The sequence below is a fragment of the Zosterops lateralis genome (assembly GCF_965231275.1).
Source record: "Zosterops lateralis genome assembly, chromosome: Z".
Lineage (NCBI taxonomy): Eukaryota > Metazoa > Chordata > Aves > Passeriformes > Zosteropidae > Zosterops > Zosterops lateralis.
This window is the reverse complement of record NC_139800.1, coordinates 5,769,933-5,792,140: the sequence shown is the minus strand read 5'-3', so window position 1 is coordinate 5,792,140 and position 22,208 is coordinate 5,769,933. Positions and strand designations below refer to the sequence as shown.

At 43.6% G+C, this 22,208-nt stretch overlaps 1 protein-coding gene across 2 annotated transcripts; it reads left to right on the top strand.

The window, feature by feature from the left end:
* Positions 1–1,946: 1,946 nt before the first annotated feature.
* GCNT4 (glucosaminyl (N-acetyl) transferase 4) lies at positions 1,947–21,236 on the top strand. 2 transcript variants are annotated; one of them, XM_083883905.1, is made up of 3 exons: positions 1,947–2,454; positions 6,024–6,226; positions 16,659–21,236. In XM_083883905.1, exon 3 carries the CDS (start codon positions 16,660–16,662, stop codon positions 18,025–18,027), a length of 1,368 nt encoding a protein of 455 aa, XP_083740031.1. In that variant the 5' UTR covers positions 1,947–2,454; positions 6,024–6,226; position 16,659; the 3' UTR covers positions 18,028–21,236. The 2 variants fall into 2 exon arrangements, with proteins under 2 accessions (XP_083740031.1, XP_083740032.1); XM_083883906.1 differs by lacking the exon at positions 6,024–6,226.
* Positions 21,237–22,208: the final 972 nt, after the last annotated feature.

Below are 22,208 nucleotides of genomic sequence, written 5' to 3'. Positions count from 1 at the left end.
TTGTCACTGGTCAGAGTTAGGCAGCTGTTGGTGATGCTAATTGCAGCAGAGTAACAAAGCTTCTGCACACAAGTGGCAATTCCTCCGCCCAGCCCCTTCTGCTGCTTTCATGATTCAGTTCTTCTACTTAGTAGACCTCTTCTTCACTCCTAGACTGTGAATTAGCTCTTATTTTATGTGGTGCAGGCTAAAGTAAAAAAGGATATAAAATGCAAAAAGTAAGGCAAAACTCCTGGCATTCTGACTGCTGTTAAGATTCACTCAGGGAATAGAAGGAGAAAAAGGTGATGCAGTGAACAAAAGCCACAAATTCAGATTTGCATTTCCACATATTTATTTATTGCTGACATAGAATTAAAAAAATAAAAGTCAGTGGGGAGATTAATACCAGTAAGGAAGAATGCAACACTCAAAACAAAATAAGGAGTGAGGAGAAAGAGAAGCAGCTGGGAGGTAGACAATACAACACAAGATCCATAGATTTCAAGGCCAGCAGGAAATAATGTGACCTCCTGAGCAACACAGGTAAGAGGGCATAAAGCTCTGTAAGCAAGAGAAACACATGGAGAAAAGTAAAGGCAGGTGCAGTGAGAGCTAAAGTCATTCCAAGCAGAGGATCAACACAAAACATTCCACCTTTTTGCCAGGCAAAGCAGAGCAGGTCAGGGAAGAGAATAATGGGAATGAAAGCCAGCTTGGGAATGGTATTTACAGTACTCTAAGGCACAAATCCTGCTTGAATTTTTGATGGTAGAAATGCAGCTAAGGAGGAGGGAGAGGGATGAATAATGTTGCCACAGGAGTTTGGATAAATTCTTGAAGCAGTTGCAGTTGGCGAGTGTTTCGTCATGATAACACAAAGACTTTTCTTCTGGTCTGCAAACCTGAATACTAAACTGGGGGAAGATACTCTGTTTAAATCAATAGAATGAGCATCTGCCTACACGAGACTTGGGCCCTTTTTTTTATCACCAGTCGTCAGTTAGCAAGTTGGGTAGGAAATGATGTAGGTGATCTGAAATTTGAACCACTAAGTTATTGGCCATATAAAGAAAAACATGGCACAGGAAGGGAGTAAAACATTTTTAAGGAATGGGACTTAAGAACAGGATTCAAAGAACTTTTATGTGATTTTTTTTAACTATACGTTTTTCTGAGTTATGCATGTGGGATTTTTAGTTGTGGTGTTTTTACACACATATGTTTTTACTAAAACTTTGGCTTTGTCTGTGGCAGGAGGTTTCACCACTTACACCAATGCTGCCGTAGCAGAGTAATCCACAGGTGAGTTTTAGAGCATCTGTGGCCTTTTGATTTCACTTACACATTTCTGTGGTGAGAGCTCGAACACCCAGTTACATATAACTTGGTCACAGTGGCTTATGCAATTACCAGCCTTGATCCGAGCTGTCACAGCGGTGCCCAGCTGCAGGGCCAGCCCTACAGGAGCAGACAGATGCTCTCCGGTGCGCTGGCGTCTTCCACATTTCCCACCCGCACCAGGGCCCGAGGCTCTCTGCGAGCAGAGCCAACAGCTCGGCCTGACCTTAAAACACCGGCCTGAGCCTGGGAAGTGGCTGGGGAGCCGCAGTACTCCACAGCAGCGCCAGGTTGTTTCACTGCTAAATAAAAATAATAAAACGTCCCCAGCCAACCTGCTAAAGAGCAGAGGTTTAACCCCAGGCTGCAGCAGCTCATGCCCACCCGCCCCGGGAGCGCAGCAGCTCGTCCCTTTTCCCGGCTCGGCTCCCAGGACAGAGGACAAGGAGCCTGGGCCGGGGGCTCATCCCCAGCCCCAGCCCCGTCTTGCCGCCCGGTCGAGCGGGCCGTGGTGTTTGAGAGGCTCTCGGGCCGCGTTTGCCGGAGGGGCGGCGTGTTCCTCCCGCTCCCAGGTGCTGGCCAGGACCGTCGCCTCCCATTCGTCGTCGTCCTCCTCCTCCTCTTCTTCTTGCCTGCCAGGTTTCGGGGCGGGCGCCGGCCCTTCTCTCTTTTTTTTTTTTTTTCCTCCACGTCATGGAGGAAAAAGCTGTGCCGCACACACATCACACAAGAGCGCCCCTTCGAGCCGAGCAAGGCGCCGGCCCGGGACGGGCGGAGATCTTTCCCGGGTGAGCCCGAGCCCGGCGGGCACATCCCGGGACAGCAGCAACGAGAGATCCCTCCTCGCCAAGCCAAACCCTAAACTTCGCTGGGCGACAGCAGCAGCTCCCGTCCTCCTCCCGGGGTGCTTGGGGTAGGCGCAAATTTGGATGCTCGGCCGTGGCGGCGGAGTTTGGGAGGAGGAGGAGGAGGAGGAGGAGAAGGAGGTGGAGGAAAGGGCGGAACTGTGCGGCTCCGCGGGAGCGCAGCGGGGCGGTGCTGAGCGGGAGAGAGAGAGAGAGAGAACGAGCGGGGCCGGAGCAGCAGCAGCAGGAGGAGGAGGAGGGTCGGTACCGATGCTGCGAGAGAGCTCCGGTAAGAAGCTGCAGTTTGTCTTAAAAGTTAGTTAAGGGGGGGATTTTGCGTCCAGGTAACAGGAGGAGGGTGTCCGGAGCCGGGCACACACCTGTCCGCAGCTCTCGGCTGGTGGGCGGAGTGCCCAGGTGTGGTGGTTTGATAAGCTTCTCTCCAGAAGCAACAGTTGTACCAACTCAGAGGAAGGTTTGGTGAGAGGAGTCGGGGTTGCTTGTGATGTTGGCATTTTTTGCGTTTCTCAGTAAGTTGTTCAAAACGTTCGTGTAGCCGCTTTCGAAATTGCCAAGTGCACTTAGTCATTTCTTTAGTAAGAAATGAGGTTCTTTCCCCTTGTGGGGAAACAGAAAGTAACAACAGCAAGAATCTGTCAGAACTTTTTTTTTCCACTCCTCGAAGAGAGACGGTACCATCTTGTCCCTGATTATTGGGTGAACAGAGTAAAGCTTAGAAAAAGACATTATAGGGAACCTCCACTGTGTCCCACCCGAGGATCTGCTCCACTGAACTTCCTCTAACTCTTTGCAAATGTCTAATTCATAAACCAACCTGTTCCATTTTGAGATAGGCATGTTTCCTTAATAGTAGGGTTTTTTGCATAAATAAATTTCCTTAGTAGTCAACTCAGGAATGAAATCAAATCCTTTTTGCATTTCCTTGCTTGTGAGAGAAACGGCTGAGGGGTAGAGGTGGTAGATAAACTTGCAGCTGAAGTGGGGGTGATTAACAAGAAAGACCTGCTAGCTTCTTTCAGCAGGGGAATTACAGCAGTCAGGTGACGCTGGGAGGCAAAAGATTTAAAGCAAGTGCAAGACAGTGGGTTTTTACACTCTGCTCAAGCGAGCTGTAGCGTGTTGCCCCCCACCCCCACACTCCCTAGTCTCTGCATGTCAGAAAGCTTATGTGGGTCCAAAAATGCCTGGATGAAAGAACTCAAAATTTCGTAAGAAACAGACATTTGTAACCTGTCTTTGAGAACTTCTGAGCTGTAAGGAAATAGAACCGGAAAGGAACAGTGGAGGAGGTGTTCAAGAGTACTTGATCTCTCTCCTGTTTCCAAGCATCAACTTTTGACTACTATAAAGAGACAATATCCTGGGCTGGATGGGCTCCTTGGATATGATATGATTGTTCTTTCATGCATGTAGCTTTTCTGAGATGGTCATAGAAAGGAAAGTGAAATGCTACTACATTTGTGCAACTGTGGTTTCTGGTTTTATACGTCTGATAGTGGTGGGTTTTTAGCCCAGTTCTCATGTATTTTTGTGTATGCTGCCCGGCTGTAAAGGCATTTAAAGATTACCAACAACCCTGGCTAATGCTTTTTAACATATGGATAGTATAAGTTAGTAATTCCTAAGGATTATAACTTTCTGAAAAGCAGTAATGGTGATAAGGAATACATTCAGGTCTCAGTTGCTTGGGTTGGCACCACCTCTGTGTGATATTACACTGGATATCCAGATGCCCAAGAAATTGGTCCACACACTGAAAACTGCTTGTGTACCAGGTCCTGTAGGCTTTGTGGTTCATAACCTATACTATGCACACTATTTTATGGCCTAATATGTGCAAATTATTCTAGTCAACAGGGTGGCTGTGCCATCCTGTAAATGCCTTGCTGAGAGGCAAGAGACTGTGTTTGAAATAAGTAGCCCAGGTAACTTCAGAGGAATTAAGCCTAAAGCATTTACGTAGTAGTTACAGCCACAGAAAGAGTCGTCAGGAGTCGTATGGTGACTCCAGCTTTTCAGGTCTTCCAAGAAATATTGATAAAGGAGCTAAGAAATGTACCAGATGAGTCATAAAAAGCTCATTTCTGCAACATAAACAGCGGGGTGCTGAATCCAGCAAGGGAGTGCATTTTGCGTAATTGTCAACAAGTCAAGCCTCATCAGACGTCTCCCTGAAACACTCAGAAATGAAGAAGGCTTTGCCAGGGTTTTCAGTGTGACCAAGTGGGAGGCAGAGCTCACTCTGCTTTTGGTGTAAGAGAGACACCCCTGGAGAAAGAGGAGCTCTCTTAATTCCACCACACCCAGATAAGGGCAGCTGATGGGGTAAATGCCAGCCTGTCAGAAACTCACCCACCCTCCTGCAACATGCTCTCTTGTGTTATCAAAGTGCTGTGTGGGTTGTCTGGTGGGTCAAGTACAGCCTGTGGCCTGTGCAGGATTCCCTGGTGCCAATCAAAGACTTTTTTCTTTTGGATTGACTGAGGAGTGCAGTTGGCCTGTGTGTGTTTTTGTATTTTACCTTATTGTTTGCTGGGAGAGGTCTTTCTGCATGCTTGATTTCCAGGCAGGGACAAATCAGCACCCTAAATCTTACTCAAAAGATGCATAGCTGTCTGCAGACCTTTTCCAGTTTTGTATGTGCTGGGAGCTTTTGTCTCACAGAAGAAGATGTCCCATCTTCCTAATTTTTAAATCAATTTATAACACATGATATAATTGGCCACTGTACCCTCCCATCATACTGAGAAAAGATAAAGTTGACCCAGCTGCTGTCTTGCCACATTGCATCTTATGCAAACAGAGAGTGCCAGTATTAAGTATTAATATCCCATATTAAGGAATCTGGACACTGTTATCTCTGTATAATTTTACAATGCTGGGGACAATGAGCTAAGGCAGGACTGCAGGATCCCTTGGATCTGTGACACCCAGAGCCCTCTTTGGGGCTTGCTTATGACATTCCGCCTACTTCAGTCACTAAAGTGCAGTTTACAATATTGTATCAGCTGGGAGACTGGTGTGTGTATTTTGGTCAAAATGTGAATGGAAAGGAGGAGAATGCTACATATGCCTTAGGAGTAATGCTGAAGTGCTTTTCTTGAGGGAAAATACTAAGATAGTTGTTTGTGGTATATACAAATAATGCATTGTTTAGCTCCTCAAATTTCTTTGTAAGCATCACACAGAGAAAAGTTAGATATAATAGCTCAGAAATGTATTTCTTGCTGTAGAGACTTTGTATACCTTACAAAGTATTTATGTATAGGTGAACTTCCAGTGCAGGTCATCATATCTAAAGAGAATTTCAGGAAGTATAATGAGGACTGTGGGTCTTATAACAGTAGCCCAAACTTCTGGCCTTGGCTTAATGTCAGAGCTATTTTATTATTATATAAGACCTCTGAGACCTGGAGTCTTGGTACCTGAAGTATTGTGTGCATCTTAAACTTGATGAGGCTTTTAACAGACTCCTCATGTCCCAGTGCTTTCCTGCCTCTCCTCAAGTGTCTTTACTCTTCTAGAGAAGAAAATTAGGTTGCTTTGATGTGATCTGTTCTTTTTATGGTGTTCCTTTCTTCCTGCCTTCTTGGTGCTTAGAAATGCTACGTGAGTAAACAGAAATATATGCTTCTTATACAGATAATGCCTTCCACAGCTTAATAATAACAATAAAACCTTCCCAGCCAACCTGCTAAAAAGCAGAGGCTTATTAGTTCAGAACTGCAGCCACAGCCACCCCTTGTGCCCACCCACCCTGGGACTAACCATGCCAAGCCTCCATGCTCACTATTTTTCAGCTAACATTTTACAATTTTCTTTTTCAATTTGTGCAAGAAACAATGTCATCCCTGCTACTTCTGTGTCCATCCCCTACGACTTCATGCACATTTGAAGCCCTGATGCTGGTGGAGGCTGCAGGCAGTGGCAGGATGGACCAGACATTGGGACTTTGCTCACTGAACTGGCTGTACCCATATTGATGCCCTGGGACAGAGCAACTTAAAGAGGGGAAGAGAGACCACAGCAAAGCCCAGGAGGTAGGTCTGCAGCTCTCTTTGATGTGACAAGCTGTGACTTTGAGGGGAGAAATGACTTGAAGAGGGTGATTTACAGCAGGGGTTTGCAGACAGCAAACTGCCTTGGAGCCTGTAGGCAGCTTGGTGGTGGGGTGAAGGAAATGGAGAAATATTTTGAGCTGTTAATGGGAGCTTTTCTGCTGTGTAGTGCAGTTTCTCCTGCTTCCCTGTTTAACAGGAAATTTCCACCCCCTTTTTATGGTGCGACTCCTTGCCAATGAACACAAATTCTGCCCCTTTGGGTCTAATTTTTATGTTATTCTATAGTTTAAAGATTAACCCTCTCTTCACTGTAGTACTATTGCTTTAAACTCCCATATGAGGTGAAAAAAAAGCTATTAAACTCTAGATTGCCACAAATTAGAAGGGACTATATTTGTTGGAGTATATGTTTGTTAGTGGGATTTTGTTTGTTTGTTTTCTTGACTTTTGCCTTTATAGTAACTCTGATGTCCTTGGCAAGCAGGGATATCCCCACGTCACAGTCAGAAAATTGAAAATCTCAATGTATAACCATCAGGCTTGGAAATTTTGATGATTATCTCTGGGCCTTCTCAACACTTTCTTGCTTTAAGAGGGCTGCAAATCCTCTGATTGGCATGACACAGTAGTATGAGATGTACCAAGGGATTTGCTGAGACACTTTTCAGGCCTCCAGCAAAAGAGGTCTCATGAAAAGTTATGGTAAAGCATTTCAGATTAGTTGGGGTTGCAGAGGAACCACATTCTCTCTTGTGCTGCTTGTATGGCCCTGCAGAAGTTGCTTGCCTCTTTTCCTGGCCAAAGAGCTGAGACATTGACTTTATTTACCTTGATATATCTCTGGGACATGAACATGTTGAAATTGATGTAAGATGTTTTGCTGAAACTATGGGGATTGCCACTGGAGGCAAACAGAAAGGAGAATCCAGCCTTTTCTAAAGAGCCTACAGAGAGCTGGAACTGAGTGTTAAACAGATAAGCAAAGCAATTTACAGTCTGCACAGGAAGCTCTGCTAGGAAATAGAGATCCTGTGCAAGAAAGTGTCCTCATGATTAGTACTGGGACAGAGTTGTGTGATATCCATAACTGCCAGATATTTGGTGAACCTGTGTTTCCCAGGCAAGAACCTGTCTTTCCATTTCCAGAAGCAAAAATCACACTTTGCTAAACTGTAGTAGTTTCTTACTGTTTTTTTCATTGGGACACTGTGTTGTTTTAAGTCTTCAGGGTCTTAAACTTGGCAGGTTTATCATTCAGTTACCTCTAAAGGTAACGACATATTTTCCCACATCTTGCAGTTAAGTGTTTAAGTAATTGAAGTTACTTAGCTCTTTAGTTGTCTATCATTAAGAGAAAATTTAAGTAAGTAATTTTACATCAGGTGGGCAAGCCAAAACCAGGGGGTGAGATGTGCAGAATGAGGCTGGTGCTAAGTGTGACTGTGTTAGAGGGGCACAGGCTGAGGCCCCAGTGCAGGGCAAGTGGGTGGAAAACCAGATAAACTTGATAGAATCAACTGATTGAGATTTAATGCAAATAAAATGTACTGCAACAGAAATCCCCTGATGCCTATCAATAGATCATTTTGCAATGGAAATAACCAGCTAGCAGCAGTAAAAAATAGCACGTTAATAAATTAACTTTTCCAGTTGGCAGCACTGAATAGTTAAGTAGTGGTAAAAGTTTAATTCAGACAAATAGTTTACAAAACTTAAAATAAACAGCTTAGAAAAGGACAGGATTACTTTTCCTCTTCCCTAGTTTCCCAGGAACATCATCCCCTCTGTCTTTCCCATAGGTCTATCAAGACCCAGATGTGATTTGTATAGAACAGAGAGAACCAGGAAGAACTAACTAAATTTTTTGCACAGTTGGTCATGCAAACCACTGAGTTTGTACTGCTGTGTGAGCAGATGTGTGTATCTCAGAGATATTTTATCAGGGGGAACTTTCCCAAAGTATTTGTACTTGGAGGAAAGGGAATTGTTCCCATAGTTCCTGCTTTATATACTAATGGTGTTGCCTTCTTAAATACTCTGTGACCTGGTTTCCAAGGCAAAGTGTAGACACTGTTTTTGCCTCAGATGCCTTTGAATGATGGGGGTGTAATAGGTTGGAGAAAGCACTTGTTCTGCTACTCTGATTTTTGTTTTTGCTGTTAATGCTACCTACATGAAAGTACTTACTCTTATCAATCCCTCTCTCCATTCATCCCTTTTGTAACTTCCCAACCTCTGTTCTGCTGCTCCTGCTCTTCTCAGCATCCATAACCTTTTTTTATTTTTTTAGCCTAGGTGACAGCAAGAAGCTTGATTCATGCTATACATATGCAAGAAAGAATCACATGCTGGAGTAAAAGTGCTCCTATTCCCCTACATCTTCTCTCTTTCTATCATCTCCTTCCACACACTTGCACTCAAACTGACCTTTTCACTTAACTCTTGCTCTGTGGACAGAAGCAGGCTACCTCACAACTACCTCACAACAACTTTCACAGCAAGCACTAGGTATTTCAGGTCCACTGAGGAGAGAGCACTGCCTGCCTGCAGCCTGAACTTTCCAAGAATCCCTATTCTAGTAGCAGTCAACACGTCTTTTCAGCCCATGCTCTGGGTAAACCAGTCCCAGGTAGATGTGACAACAGACCAAGAGATGGTTCCCACCATTGCTTAAGTAGGAAAAGAAGTATTTTAAATTTGATAATGCTGTGCATTAGGGGAGGTCCTGGCTTTTGTTTTCTGGAGCTCAGTGTAGCTGGGGGTTGGGATTGGACTTTTGCTTGCCTGCTGAGCAGATCCTTCAGGAAGGACTGGCAGAACAGGGAGGGCAGTGGACCTTGTGATACAAACCTTATGCTCCTCAGGAAAGGAAATTATTATTGCAGCCAGACAGGCTACAGACTTCCTCAGGTAGTCCTTAGGTAGTCCTTCCTTCTTCCTTCCACCTCTATGCCTGCAGCTAAGCCAGTTGCTTCCAATATCAAAGGAATGCCTTTCCCTCTCAACGGTGTCAGCTCTCTTTGAGCAGAGATCCCTTCTTTTTTTTCCTTAACAAAACCCAACCTTCAAAGCAGGACTTTTATCCTTCTACCTGGAGGTTTATCTGCTTTCTTAGCTCTACCAGGCTCTCTGCTTCCTGTGGTGGACCTGGATGATTCATAATGGCTCCAACCTGCAGGCCACATCCAGGGAACTTGTGGTGGGCATTGTAGATCCACCTGGAGGCTTCTACCTTTAACCACTGAAGCCCTTGAGTTTAGTGCAGCACAGGCTGTATCAGAAAAGACAATGAGGAAGGGGAATGGAATGCTGGGGAGTTGAAAAATTTTGTATTTTCTCAAACAAGGTAGTTCAGAAGCTGCTAATTCAGTGTGCTCTGAATACAGACAAACTGGGAGCACCTCTGCACTGTGTGGATGGCAGGTGAGACTTGCCATGTTGAGCAAGAAGAGTGTGAGAGTTGGTAATTTGTTCCTGCTCAGGGTGAAGGGAGCTGTAGACTCCTCCCGTGCAAGAATGACATTGGCATCACAAAGTTGCACAGACTGGGAGTCTGGATACAAAAGGTTTGTGGAAAAAGCAAAAATAATAGTGTGAGGAGCTGCAGTAAAGCCTTGGTGTCTCACAGGGCTTCACTGCAGGTCTCCAAATGTCTATTATTAGAGTCTTACCAAAGTGACAACTCGTCTTCAGAGACACAGTGTGAGCCCAGAGCCTGCCAGGTTCTTTGTGCTGATGAAGGGAGCCTGTCCATTCCTCTGAGCTCTCAAATGTCTCCTTAAACACTTACACAAGGGTGGCCTCAAAAAGAGCTGAAGCTTTTGCAGTGCAGGTGTATATGAGCCATGGAGGTCAGCCAGAGCAGGATCTTGGTTCTCTGAGCTCACTCAGACTTGTGCTGGCCAGAACAGCCTTCCTGGATTTTCCCCATTGCATCTGAGTGCCACTCTGGGATGGAGGAGCTGCTGGGGTGTTCCTGGCAGAGGACAAGGGTTGGGTGGAATACTCCTACCCCTGGAATTCTTCACATGAAAAGTGCAACAAGGCTGTGTCATTGCAAGCAGAGTTGGCAGAGCTGGAAGTTGTGGTGCAAAAGTTGGGCTTTTTCCTGGCTTTTGTTTGCTGTGACCATGGCTTTTCCAGGGATGCTTCATGCAGCCCATCTCACAGTTCATGCTTTGGGATGAATTGGTGATCCTTTGCAGTTCCTGCGATATTTCCACCAGCTGCAGAATGCTTCAGATGCTTACTTTGGGCAAGGTGTGCATAGCAGAGCAACTAGGATGCAGAACAGGTTCTCTGCTGTTTTTTTCAAGGCCAAATCTAGAAGTAGTCTGGGTAGTTTCGCCAGATTAAGTTCTGCTTCTTAACATTAGGTATTACTAGATGTTATGTGACAACCTCAAGCAGTCTAGTGGAAATGTTCCTACCCCTGGTGGGGGAGTTGGACTAGATGACATTTAAAGGTCCCCTTCCAAGCCATATATTTCCATGTTTTTGTAATTCTGTGAAACAACCTATGATGGTGTCGAGTTTCTCAGTAGGAGTGAGAGTTTAAACTTGATTTTACCCTGCAGAAATGGAGGTACATTCTGTAAAAAATGCTATCCCAAATGAATTAATGTGTGTGCTCACAGGGGGTTCTTCAGTTTGGTCCACCACATCTCTTAATGTAGTTTCATATGACTGCTGTGTTCTTCTTCCAATTAAAAGCAACAGCAGTTCCTATTTTTTTCTTTCAAGGGCTGTGTGCTTACAGGCAAATGGATAAGACTTTGCTCCCCTTTCTGTATGTGTGGTCTGCTTTCTTCCAGGGAAAAGATTCTGGACTGGTAGGAGGTATCCAGTGGTACCTAGATATGCAGTTCCCCAGCTGGCACACAACAATTTCTTTGCACAGCATTGAGAAGATGTAAAGTTATTAAAGTTCACTTCTCAATGATTTGGTAAATACAGAGAAAATTCTTGTGGGCACCCTCAAAACCAATTTAAACCTTGCTTACACTGGTTGGTATTCTTTCCACTGCATCTTAGATATTCAATATTATGAAACTAATAATAATAAAAATAATATAGGAGTCATAAGCTTCAATCTTGCAATAACCTTGATACCTGATATGTGGTAGTGTACAGTGGCCTTAGCAAGAGTATTTAGATCAGAATGCAGATAAAAATGCAGGTGAAACAGCAGAATAGTTTTTCAGTTAGGCAGATTATCACTCCCTCTTAGGGTCTGCTTTAGAGGTCAGAAGTCCCACTGCTGCTTTTACAAATTTTTACAGAAAATACTGGTTTTTAAGTTATTAAAAGATACAAATGAAGAAGCAAACATTGTTCTAATCTATCCTAATTTTGATGAAAATACCCTAATCTGTAAAATAAGTCGAGTGTGTATTTTTGTCCTCTGTAATACTTTGTTCTTCAAAACTGAATTTCTTTCAGAACTCAGTTTAGTTCAAACAGAAAATCCTAAAGCAGGAAGTATTTCTGTTGAGTTTGTAAGACACATTGACTTGAGGCAATGTGGATGCTTTTTGGGGGTGCCAGTGAAATGCAAAATCATTCAGTTCACATGGTTCAGAGAGCAGCATATTCAGGGTTTTCCAGCCAGGTTCCATCTGATGTTATCAGCACACCTTACCATTTTTAAACTTCAGCATCACAGAAAACACACTTAGAGCTTTGCTGTCAATCAATTGCAATTAATGCCTGAGGTTCAAGGCTGGAAGCTTTTAGCTGGGCCACTTCCCAGCTACCACTCTCCTGAAGTTGGAGTCCTCTCACAGGAAGCCTGAGGACCTGGGGAATTATTGTTTTGTGTTTTGCATTACAGTGCTAGTGATAAGGGAAATGCAGATTTTTTTTTTTTTTTTTTTTTACATAATAAATTGATAATGGATCAGTTCATCAGATACAAATGCATGTGTTTGTTTTTGGCCAGCATGGGGAGGGTAAAATCTGTGAAGTTTATTGATAGGGTGGTGCAGAGGCAGGAGAAGAGAATTTCTGGGAGCCCAGGTTTGGAAGGGCTGTATAACCTGGGGAGGATCTGGATAAAAGTCTTATGTTGGGTGAAGACCTGGGGCTCCTGCCCTCCTCAAGTCCTGGGACAAGCAAATGTACCTCAGGAGTCTTCTCACATGTAGAAAAGACAGATTTTACAGAGCAAAGCAAGATGTCAATGCCAAGCTCATAATACAAAATCATAAAATAAATTCTTGATACAAATGATGGAACTTTGTCTGCGTATTGGATGGCATCACCTGAGGAAAAGGTTTGTGTGGGCAAGATAACCAGAGTTAACATGTGGTCAGAGCCACCCAAGATAGATGCTTTGGGCAGCAATAGGTTGCTGTTCTCATCTACCATGTTCATTTATTCTGTGTTCCCCTGGAGAGGACAGTACAGTACAGTGTACAGTACATCTCTGTATGTATGAGCAGGGCAGCAGGGCTTTGAGTCTGCATGTGACAAAAAATAAAGTTTTTCAGCCAAGTCAAAACCTGACAAGGTTCGTGATGGCCCTTCTGTCCCAAGATATTTAATTCCCTGGTCTCACACTGTTCATCCAGAAATCCCAGTTTTTGCTGAAGTTAATTTTATATGGACAAATGATTTAGAAGGGAAAAAAGGTGATGAAGGGTCGAGAAAGTAAGTCATATGAGGAGTGACTGAGGGAGCTGGGGTTTTTTAGCCTGGAGAAGAGGAGGCTCAGGGGTGGCTTTACTGCTCCCTACAACTACCTGAAAGTAGCAAAGTGGGGGTCAGCCTGTTCTCCCAGACACCCAGCAACAGCATAAGAAATGGTCTCGAGCTGCACCAGGGAAAGTTCTGGTTGGATATGAGGAAGAATTCCTTCATAGCAAGAGGGATGACCCTGGTAACTACAGTACTGTCAGTCTCACTCCAGTTCCTGGTTAAATGATGGAGAAGATTATTCTGGGAGTTACTGAAAAAATCCTGAAAGAAAATGCAGTCATTGGTTATAGCCAGCATGGCTGTACAAGGGGAGGGTCCTGTTTGACAAACTGATTCTTTTTAAGGTAGCTCCTCTAGCTGATGATGTGATATGACGTGATCTTTTTGGATTTCAGTAAAGCCTCTGATACTGTCTCTCACAGGATCCTGCTGAATATATCATGTGATGGGTAAGGAACTGGCTGACAGGTCAGACACAAAGGGTTACAGTGGATGGGGTGGCATCAGGCTGCTGACCTGTCACCAGTGGGTTCCACAGAGGCCAGTGCTCTTCAGCATCTTCACCAATGACTTGGATATGGAATTCCAGATAAACTCAAATATATAAACTGGGACACTAAATTGGGAGAAGCTGTTGAACAAGGCAGAGAGGCACTGGAGAGAGATCTCAACTAATTAGAGGACTGGGCAATCACCAATCATATGAAGTTTGACAAAGGCAGGTGCTGGATTCTGCATCTGGAATGGGGCAAAGCTGGGATGTGTGGAGAGACTGGGATGCAAAAGTTTGGGAGAGCAGCCCTGTAGAAGCAGACCAGTGGATCCTGGTCTGTGGCAAGTTGAACATGAGCCAGCAGTGCCCTGGCAGCCAGGAGGGCCACCCCTCTCCTGGGGACATCAGGGACAGCATCAGCTGGGCAAGGGAGGGGATTGTCCTGCTCTGCTCTGCTCTGGGGCAGCCTCACCTCCAGTGCTGGGGGCAGCTCTGGGGCCACAGGATAAGAGAGATATAAAACTACTGGAGAGTGTCCAAAGGAGGGCCAAGAGGATGGTGAAGGATCTGGAGGGGAAGCTGTATGGGGAGAGGCTGAGGTCACTTGGTCTGTTCAGCCTGGAGGACACTGAGGGGAGGTTTCATAGTGACCTACAACTTCCTTGTGAGAGGAAGTGAATGGACAGGCACTGATTTCTCCTCTGTGGTGACCAGTGGCAGGACCCTTGGGAGCAGTTGGAAGTTGTGTTGGGAGAGGTTTTAGTTAAGGAAAAGAGTCTTCACCCAGAGGGTGGCTGGGCACTGGAAAAGCCCCCCAGGGAAGGAGTCACAGCACCAACCTGACAAAGCTCAGTGCTCTGAGGTGGACCATGGTCTCAGACAGATGGTGTGACTCTTCGGGTATCCTGTGCTGGGCCAGGAGTTGTAGTTCAGTGCTTCCCGTGAGTCCCTTCCAACTCAGGACATTCTAAGATTCTATGGCTTTGTTTGGTTTCATAGCAACAGAATGCTTGGCACTGGGCAGAAGCTGGCCAGGGCTGGCACAAATAGAGAGGTTTGGGAGAAGTTTGGAATGTGTTAGTTTTTTCCCCTCCTTTTTCTTTGTCCAGACTTGCCTTTTTGAAGGAGAGAGTAAGAGAAGATTCCCTCCTTGATTTAAGCAATCCCTGTTCAGCCAGGGGTAGTGGGTGTTGTCCTTGGTAGCCAGGGAGACACTGGGCAGAGGCTTGGGGTGGTCTTCACAGAAAGATCACACCACACAGGTTTTCTCCCTCCAAAGATAAAACCAGGGCAGGTTACTGTCTTTCCCTCTACAGGGCTTTTTCTCATATGGCTGAAAACCTGCCTTTGGCTAACCAAAGGAGCAGCTTTTAAAAGTGATTTCTCTTCAGGAACATAGATATATAAAGGAAGTAGGTGAAGGGGAAACACAGATTAGACATTGGGCTGGGATTAATTTTAAGAAGTGATGAAGAAAAGCACCTGCTTGCTATGGGGGAATGTGGGATTTTTGGCTTCATAGGGATGTGAAAGCCTCACTTCATTTTGAGGATGATGAGGCACTGCAACAGGTTGCCCAGAGAGGTTGTGGATTCCCCATCCCTGGAATTGTTCAAGGCCTAGTGGAAGGTTCCCTGCTCAGGGCAGGAATTTTGGAATGAGATTACCTTTTAAGGTCCCTTCCAATTCAAACTATTCTATGATTCCATGAGATCTGAGGTTTTTTTCTCTGTTAGCGTACCTGGAGACAGTTTCTACAAAATAGAAACTGTGCTTTGGTTTCTGCAAAATAGGTGTGTGTTGGCTTACCCTGGTCTGTACCTGGCAACCCCCAGGTGAAACAAGGAGGCAACATTTCCTTCTTTCTGTTGCCCTAGAATAAAAATATTAAGGACAAAGGTGCACAGGGACTGGCAAAGTCAAGGGAGAAGAGACAAATGAAAAAGCTCTGCCTTGACAAGCTGCAATTTAAATGTTGCTACAGCTTGCTAGACCTGACATTTAAGGGAGTGCTAAAGATGCCCAAGTTAGTCTTGCCATTTATTTGAATGCACATCTCAGTACTTGATTTTACGAGCATATCTGAGATGTGGAGGCATCTGAGCCACATCTACTGGCCCCACCATTTTATTGGCTCTGGAACCACTCTGAAACAACTTCTGTTCAAAAGAAAATACTGGGAGTTGTTCAGTTTAAAGACAAAGTAGAGCTTCGTTTAAACTAAGTAGAGCTAAGTTTACTGCTGCACTTGTATGTGGTTCTGGTCTAATTTTGATTCAGGGATGGTAACAATGCTGATTACATTCAGCCAGTAAAGCAAAGCTGTATGGGAGAGGATCTCTGTATTTAGCTTTTATTGTTAATGTGCTAAACAGGAATGTTATTAAATAACATGCTGTATAAAAAGGGGCCACGTGTGTTTTTTTGGTCACATCCAAGGCTGTGTCACATGGCAGAGAGCAGGAGTAAGTGCTATTGCTTACCATTACCCCTTCTGCCTTCAGGAGGATACATTCCTTCTGTGTTCATACCAGTGGATGAAAGTGCTATGTCTTTATCCACTTCTGTCTTCAGGGCAAGTTAGAAATATTTCCCAGAAGAAATCTGAAGAGAGAAAGGACTTTGGGCTTGTCAGATCCTGTTGGCACAGGACGGGAAGAAAATTCATTTTCCCTTTGACATCTTTATGAGACAGCTCCAGTGTTAGTGATAATGAGGTGTTTGAATTCTAAAGCTTTCAGATTTATGCTTTTTTAAAAAAACAATACTAATGTCTACCATTAAGCACACATTCTTTGCAGACTTAGTAGACATCTCTGTGCTGCTCCCACTGAATGCCTTGTAGTTACTCAGGAAAATAAACAATCCTTCCTACTTATATGGATGACAGTAATGTTTTTGCCAATTCAGGGGTTGCTGTACTTCACTTTGTGGCTCATTAGAAATTTTAAAAAGGTTTGGAAAAAAAACAGTGGGAGTCTTGTTCTGATACTCTTATTTGGTTGGAAATCATCTAATTTATTGCCTTCCCTTAGCTAATTCAGGGGAATTAAATTTTAAAGTTATGATTAGGAATAAACTAGAGATTACCAGTGCCCTTCCTAATAAGGTGGTGTTTATGCTATAGGTAGACTGGTGTGGACATGTCTTTCTTAGAGGTTGGAATGGTCTCTGATGATCTCTGATTTAAAATAACACCATGTCCCTTTTTTCTTGCAGAATGAAGACACACAAGTGGTCCTACAAATGTCCCTCACGAAGGAAGATCTTGATTCTGTGTGTTACTGGGTGGCTGATTGCACTCCTGAAGCTCTTCCATGTTGAAAGACATTTTTTTCCCTCTAAAGGCATCTACTTAGTTGAGCACTTCTTGAGCACTTCTTCCTATGTTAGAAACAGATATTCATACCCTAGAAATGAGTTCCAGTATGAAATTAATTGTTCATCTATATATGAACAAGATCCTCATGAAATTGGCAAGAGTTTAGAGATAAGAAGAAAAGAAATAGTTGATTTAGCTGATGAAGATGTTGTAGCAATGACAAGTGACTGTCAGGTGTATCAGTCACTTAGGAAATACCACCTAAAACCTGTTTCTCCAGAGGAGGAGAGTTTTCCAATTGCCTATTCTTTAGTTGTTCACAAAGATGCAGCAATGGTAGAAAGGCTCATACATTCATTGTACAGTCGTCAAAATATTTACTGCATCCATTATGACCAAAAAGCAGCAAGAAGTTTCAAATCTGCTTTGAACAATCTAGCTAAATGTTTCCCAAATATTTTCATTGCATCAAAACTGGAGACAGTGGACTACGCACATATTTCACGTCTGCAAGCAGATTTCAATTGCTTGTCTGATTTGATGGACTCTCCAGTTCCTTGGAAGTATGTTATCAATTTGTGTGGCCAGGATTTCCCTTTGAGATCAAATTTCGAGTTGGTTGCTGAGCTGAAGAAACTTGGTGGAGGAAACATGCTTGAAACTTCAAAGCCAAGCAGTAGCAAAAGAGAACGATTTACTTACCACTATGAACTTATGAAAGTGCCTTATGAGTACATGCAGATGCCTGTAAAAACCAACATTTCCAAGAATCCGCCACCTCACGACATCGAGATATTTGTGGGCAGTGCCTATTTTGTTTTAAGCCGGGAGTTTATTCAATATACCCTTGAAAGCTCACTTGCAAAAGATTTTTTCGAGTGGTCAAGGGACACATACTCTCCAGATGAGCATTTCTGGGCCACCCTTGTACGAGTCCCTGGGGTCCCTGGGGAAGTTCCAAGGTCATCCCAGGATGTAACAGACCTGCAGAGCAAAACTCGTCTGGTGAAGTGGAATTATCTCGAGGACTACTTGTATCCCCCATGCACTGGCACCCACCTTCGCAGTGTCTGCATCTATGGGGCTGGAGAACTGAGATGGCTTCTGAACTACGGGCACTGGTTTGCCAACAAGATTGACTCCAAGGTGGATCCTGTCCTGGTGAAATGCTTGGCAGAAAAGGTGGCAGAGCAGCAGAAGGAGTGGGTGCATTTGTCCTCTGATGAACACTTTCTGCACTTGAGTTCTACGAATGCCTTGACGTAGCAGTGCTGTGTTCTCTGTGTGCACAGCACCTACAGTTCTGCTCCCTTGACCTGCTGCAGGATGGCATTGAGAAAAAAGTCCATTCCATGTGGAGTTCCATATGGAAGAGTCCATTCCAGGGCCCTGCAGAGCCAGGTGCCTGGCTATTTATTTATGACAAGTCATTTCTCTCTGATTAACTGTTTTGCCACAATAAACCTGTAATTGTCTTCAGGGTGATTCTGAGATGGTGAAGTTTGCTTTTGGAAGCTCTCGTGCTGTCTGTCCCAGTGGAGTGTTTCAGAAATGTATTTTATTTCAAGTGTGTTTATATCTTTTATAAGAAACTCCAGCACTTCTGTCTGCTTGTCTTCTTTTCCTTCATTTTTGCTTTTCTTAAAGGAATAAAGGGAAGACCTCTGTATCTGCTACCTCAGGAAAACTGCAAGTGCCCATCTCACAGAATAAAACCAAGGGATCAGCATGACACCAAATGAACCATGTGACCTCACCTGAAGTTCCACACTTCTTGTCTGTGGGAGCTGCATAGATCTTTGCAATGTGAATATGACTGAATGATATAAGGGAAAGAAAATCTCTAAATACTGGATTGTGTGTACCATTGTTCTCTTCTCCCAGCTAACTTGTGCCCTGCTTTTCCTTCTACGAAGCTTGTGATCAGGTGCCGTGCCAATGCTGTTGGTTTTCAGGGAAAGTTGTTTGAAGCAGTTGTGCACTGTTGAGTGCACACAGGTGTGTGTTCTCCAAAGTCAGAACACATATGTGCCCTAAGGACAGTCCCTGCAGCCTCTTGGGGGAGGAATTCATGCCAAAAGAGGTCAATCTTCATTTCTTTCTCTGCCTGTCGGAATATCTTCCTGTGAAATCCCAGTCCTCTTGAGGCGGTGTGTCTGCACACAGTGGGTAACAAGTGCTGTTTCTAGCTGGTGTTCAGCAGGGTGGTGCCTTGAAGTGCAGAGCACACAAAGCTGAGCAGTAATCACAAGAATAGCCATACTGCAGAGATGAACACCCTGCATGAAGTATCTTTGTGTGCAAGTCCCATGGCTATGCGCTGCCATGACCCCAGGCTGGGAGGTGCCTGGATGGGCCCTGGTTCAGCTGTAGGGCAGGAGTTCTCCAGCAGCTCCTGCTTCCCATGGCCCTGCCAGGCCTCCTGATAGTGGAGTGGCTCAGGAGCCTTCTCCCAGCTGGGTTTCCCCATTCCAGCATGAGGGGAGTGTCTGCAAGTGCAGGGGTCTCTGCAGGAACTTCTGCAACTCAAATGGCATCACAAGTTCAATTTGGTGATTCCGGTGGATCCTGGGGTTTAGCTTTCTCCATGCCACTGTCTTTTTCTAGCCATCTATTAAGGGATGTTTCCCCATGAGTGACTTTGGGATATCTGTATCTGGTCTTACTGATCCACAGATGGCTGCAGTAGTGACCATATATCAATGAGAAATCTGTTCCTTACTCGAGCTGGAAGAACCAACTTGCTTTTTTGGTTTCAGTTTCTTTTCATAAATTTAGCCACAGTGAAGTCATTTGTGGCTCAAAACTGGTTTGAGAGTCAGGGTTCTCAGGCCTTTTTCCATGTTTGTGACACTGATTTTCAGTAAGACCTCAAACAAGCCACCTGAGTTTTCTGTTTCAGCTGTTCCTGTTGTAAAATGGGAACTATAATCTTCTATAGTCTTGCTAAAGCACTTTGAAACCTGTGGGTGTTGTGGGTTTGGTTGCACAATACTAATTATTTAGTATTAACTTATTTTGTGGATAATTTATTATCCACAAAACTATTTATGGAGTCTGTGGCTGCACAGGTCAAGTATTTCTTAAATGTACTGTTTCTGAAATAAATGGGGATTATTTTTAAAGACTGTGTTGCTTATTTCAGTGACATGCCATGTCTGCCCAAGGCTGTCCTGGCTTGATGTAATTTATAAATACTTTGAACAAAATGAAATATTGATAGTATTTACAGATTCATATATTAGTACTTGCATATAAAATAGAGTCTTTGTGTGGTAAAAAGGTTAATAAAAGAATGTTAGGATCCCAGAGGGCCAAGCAACAGCCTTCTGTACATACAAATTGCTGCTTAATGATATATTTGAAATTTTGCATTTATTTAAGCTGGGTTTATGTATGTATATACACATACACTCATTTGGCTTTAATTGTAGTTGTTTGACTCACCACAAATTTATAAAAATAATCCACCAGAACATTAAGTTTCATTGAAGTATATGATTTTAATCAACGTGCAACTTTGTGCTATTTTAGTTGAATTGGGTTGAATGATGAATCATTTAAGTAGTTTGGGATAAGGCACCCCATTCTCCATGAGGTGGTGAAGGGGAAGATGTAGATGTGGCACAGAGTGAGACAACATCAGCCACTACCCACAGTGCGTCTGCCAAATGGGGAAGTGGGAGGTGTGAAGACACAGCTGCAACTTCATGAAGTCCTGATTTTCTGGCTAATTCTTGGTATTCCTGCTGCCCTGAAAGTAACTTTAAAGGCTATTCAAGGCTGTAGAAAGGCAGTTCACAAAAATGGATGAGGATGAAAGGTCCTCTGGTCCAGCTTCTTGCTCACAACAGGATCAACACTGAATTTGAGCTCTGGTTTTCTTGGGTTTTCCAGACACTCTTGCAAATCTCTAAGGAAAGAGGAATATTTTCCATTGTTTCCAAAGAAAAGAATGGTCAAAATATAAATTTTGAGTAGTTTTCTCTCTGGTTTTTGGCTTTACATTCAGCAGTGTTGCCATACTGATGCCTGTATCACAGTTAAGTGATTAGACTACAGGAGTGGGAAACATCTTTATCATCACTTCTCTCTACACAGGTAGGTCTGCCATTGCTGGACCCAAGGCATCATACACAATCTTTCTGTGAGGAAAGTGGCTGAAACTAGTTTATGGCAAAACAAGTAAGTTTTATTTCGGCTGAAACTTAGATTATAGCCATTTAACCTGCTCTCACATGTTTTGTTGGGGTTTTTTTGGTGTTTTTATTTGTTTGTTGGTTGGTTTTGTTTTCCTTAGTAAAGCTGAGATTTCCTTTTCGTCTTCATTCTTGTCCTCATTTCTGAAAGATTCCCCTTGTAAGTTACTTCACAAATTTGAAGTACATATACAATTACACATACTGATTTTTTCTGTATTTGTGCTGCTGGAGAAGCACTGTGCTGGTGCTTCTTCCACCCACCCTGCCCTGTGCTGCTCACATGGAGAATCTGGACTATCAGCTGACCTACTTTTCCCATTCAGGAAGGATGCATAAGCAGGGAAGTAGCACTGCTCCTGGCTGTCACCACTGGTGTACATGTCCATCCCACCATTTAATAAGTGTCTTGAAAACAGCAAAAATGCTGAATGCATTCCAACACAGAGAAATTAAACAAGGAAGAAAAGGAAATAAGGAGCTTTAGTGAAAGGGATGCAGAGCCAACATTTGTACTACTTGTCTTGTTAATGAATTTATTAGGCTAGACATGTAACCCAGAGAATAGTATGTACAAACATAAATGCCTCACTATGTATTTTCTTTGGCATGGGAATAAAAGGATGTGAAAGGAAAGACTAGGAATTAGACATCTAATCTGTAATTGTAATTAAAACAGACTTGGCCTGTTGAGTATTTCTATGACTACAATGTTATTACTGTGGCATTTAAATCACAACGTATAAACATAAGAAAACCAGTATTTGGGCAGCAGCTGTGGAGTATATGTGGCTCACTAAGGTATATTTACAGAGTGACCTTGAGTTTTATCTCAGGTATAATATATGTTTTAACTCGATGTTTTTACAAAACTTGGGTTGTTCTTGGTGATGATAATTTCCACTCATAGAAGTGATGCTTCAGAACAATGTGATCTGTTACTGAGATGCATAAATCTGTACTGAAAGTACCCCAGTGCTATTTAGCATTTCAAGCTGACAGTTACACACTCTATCCCAGTCCTGTTTCTTCAGAGCTACAAAACTCATTTCTTATGGCTAAGGGACACTCATCTTTATAATAACTATCTATTTTTAGAAAACAGAGAAAGCAAAACCCACAAAACTTTGTATGAAGCATTTTCTCAAGTAGGTAAGTCTTTGGCAAGTTTGTGGTTGCAGGAGGAGGGTGGAGGTGGACTCTGTGAGAAGATGCCAGGAACTTCCCAACATGTTTAACAGAGCCTGT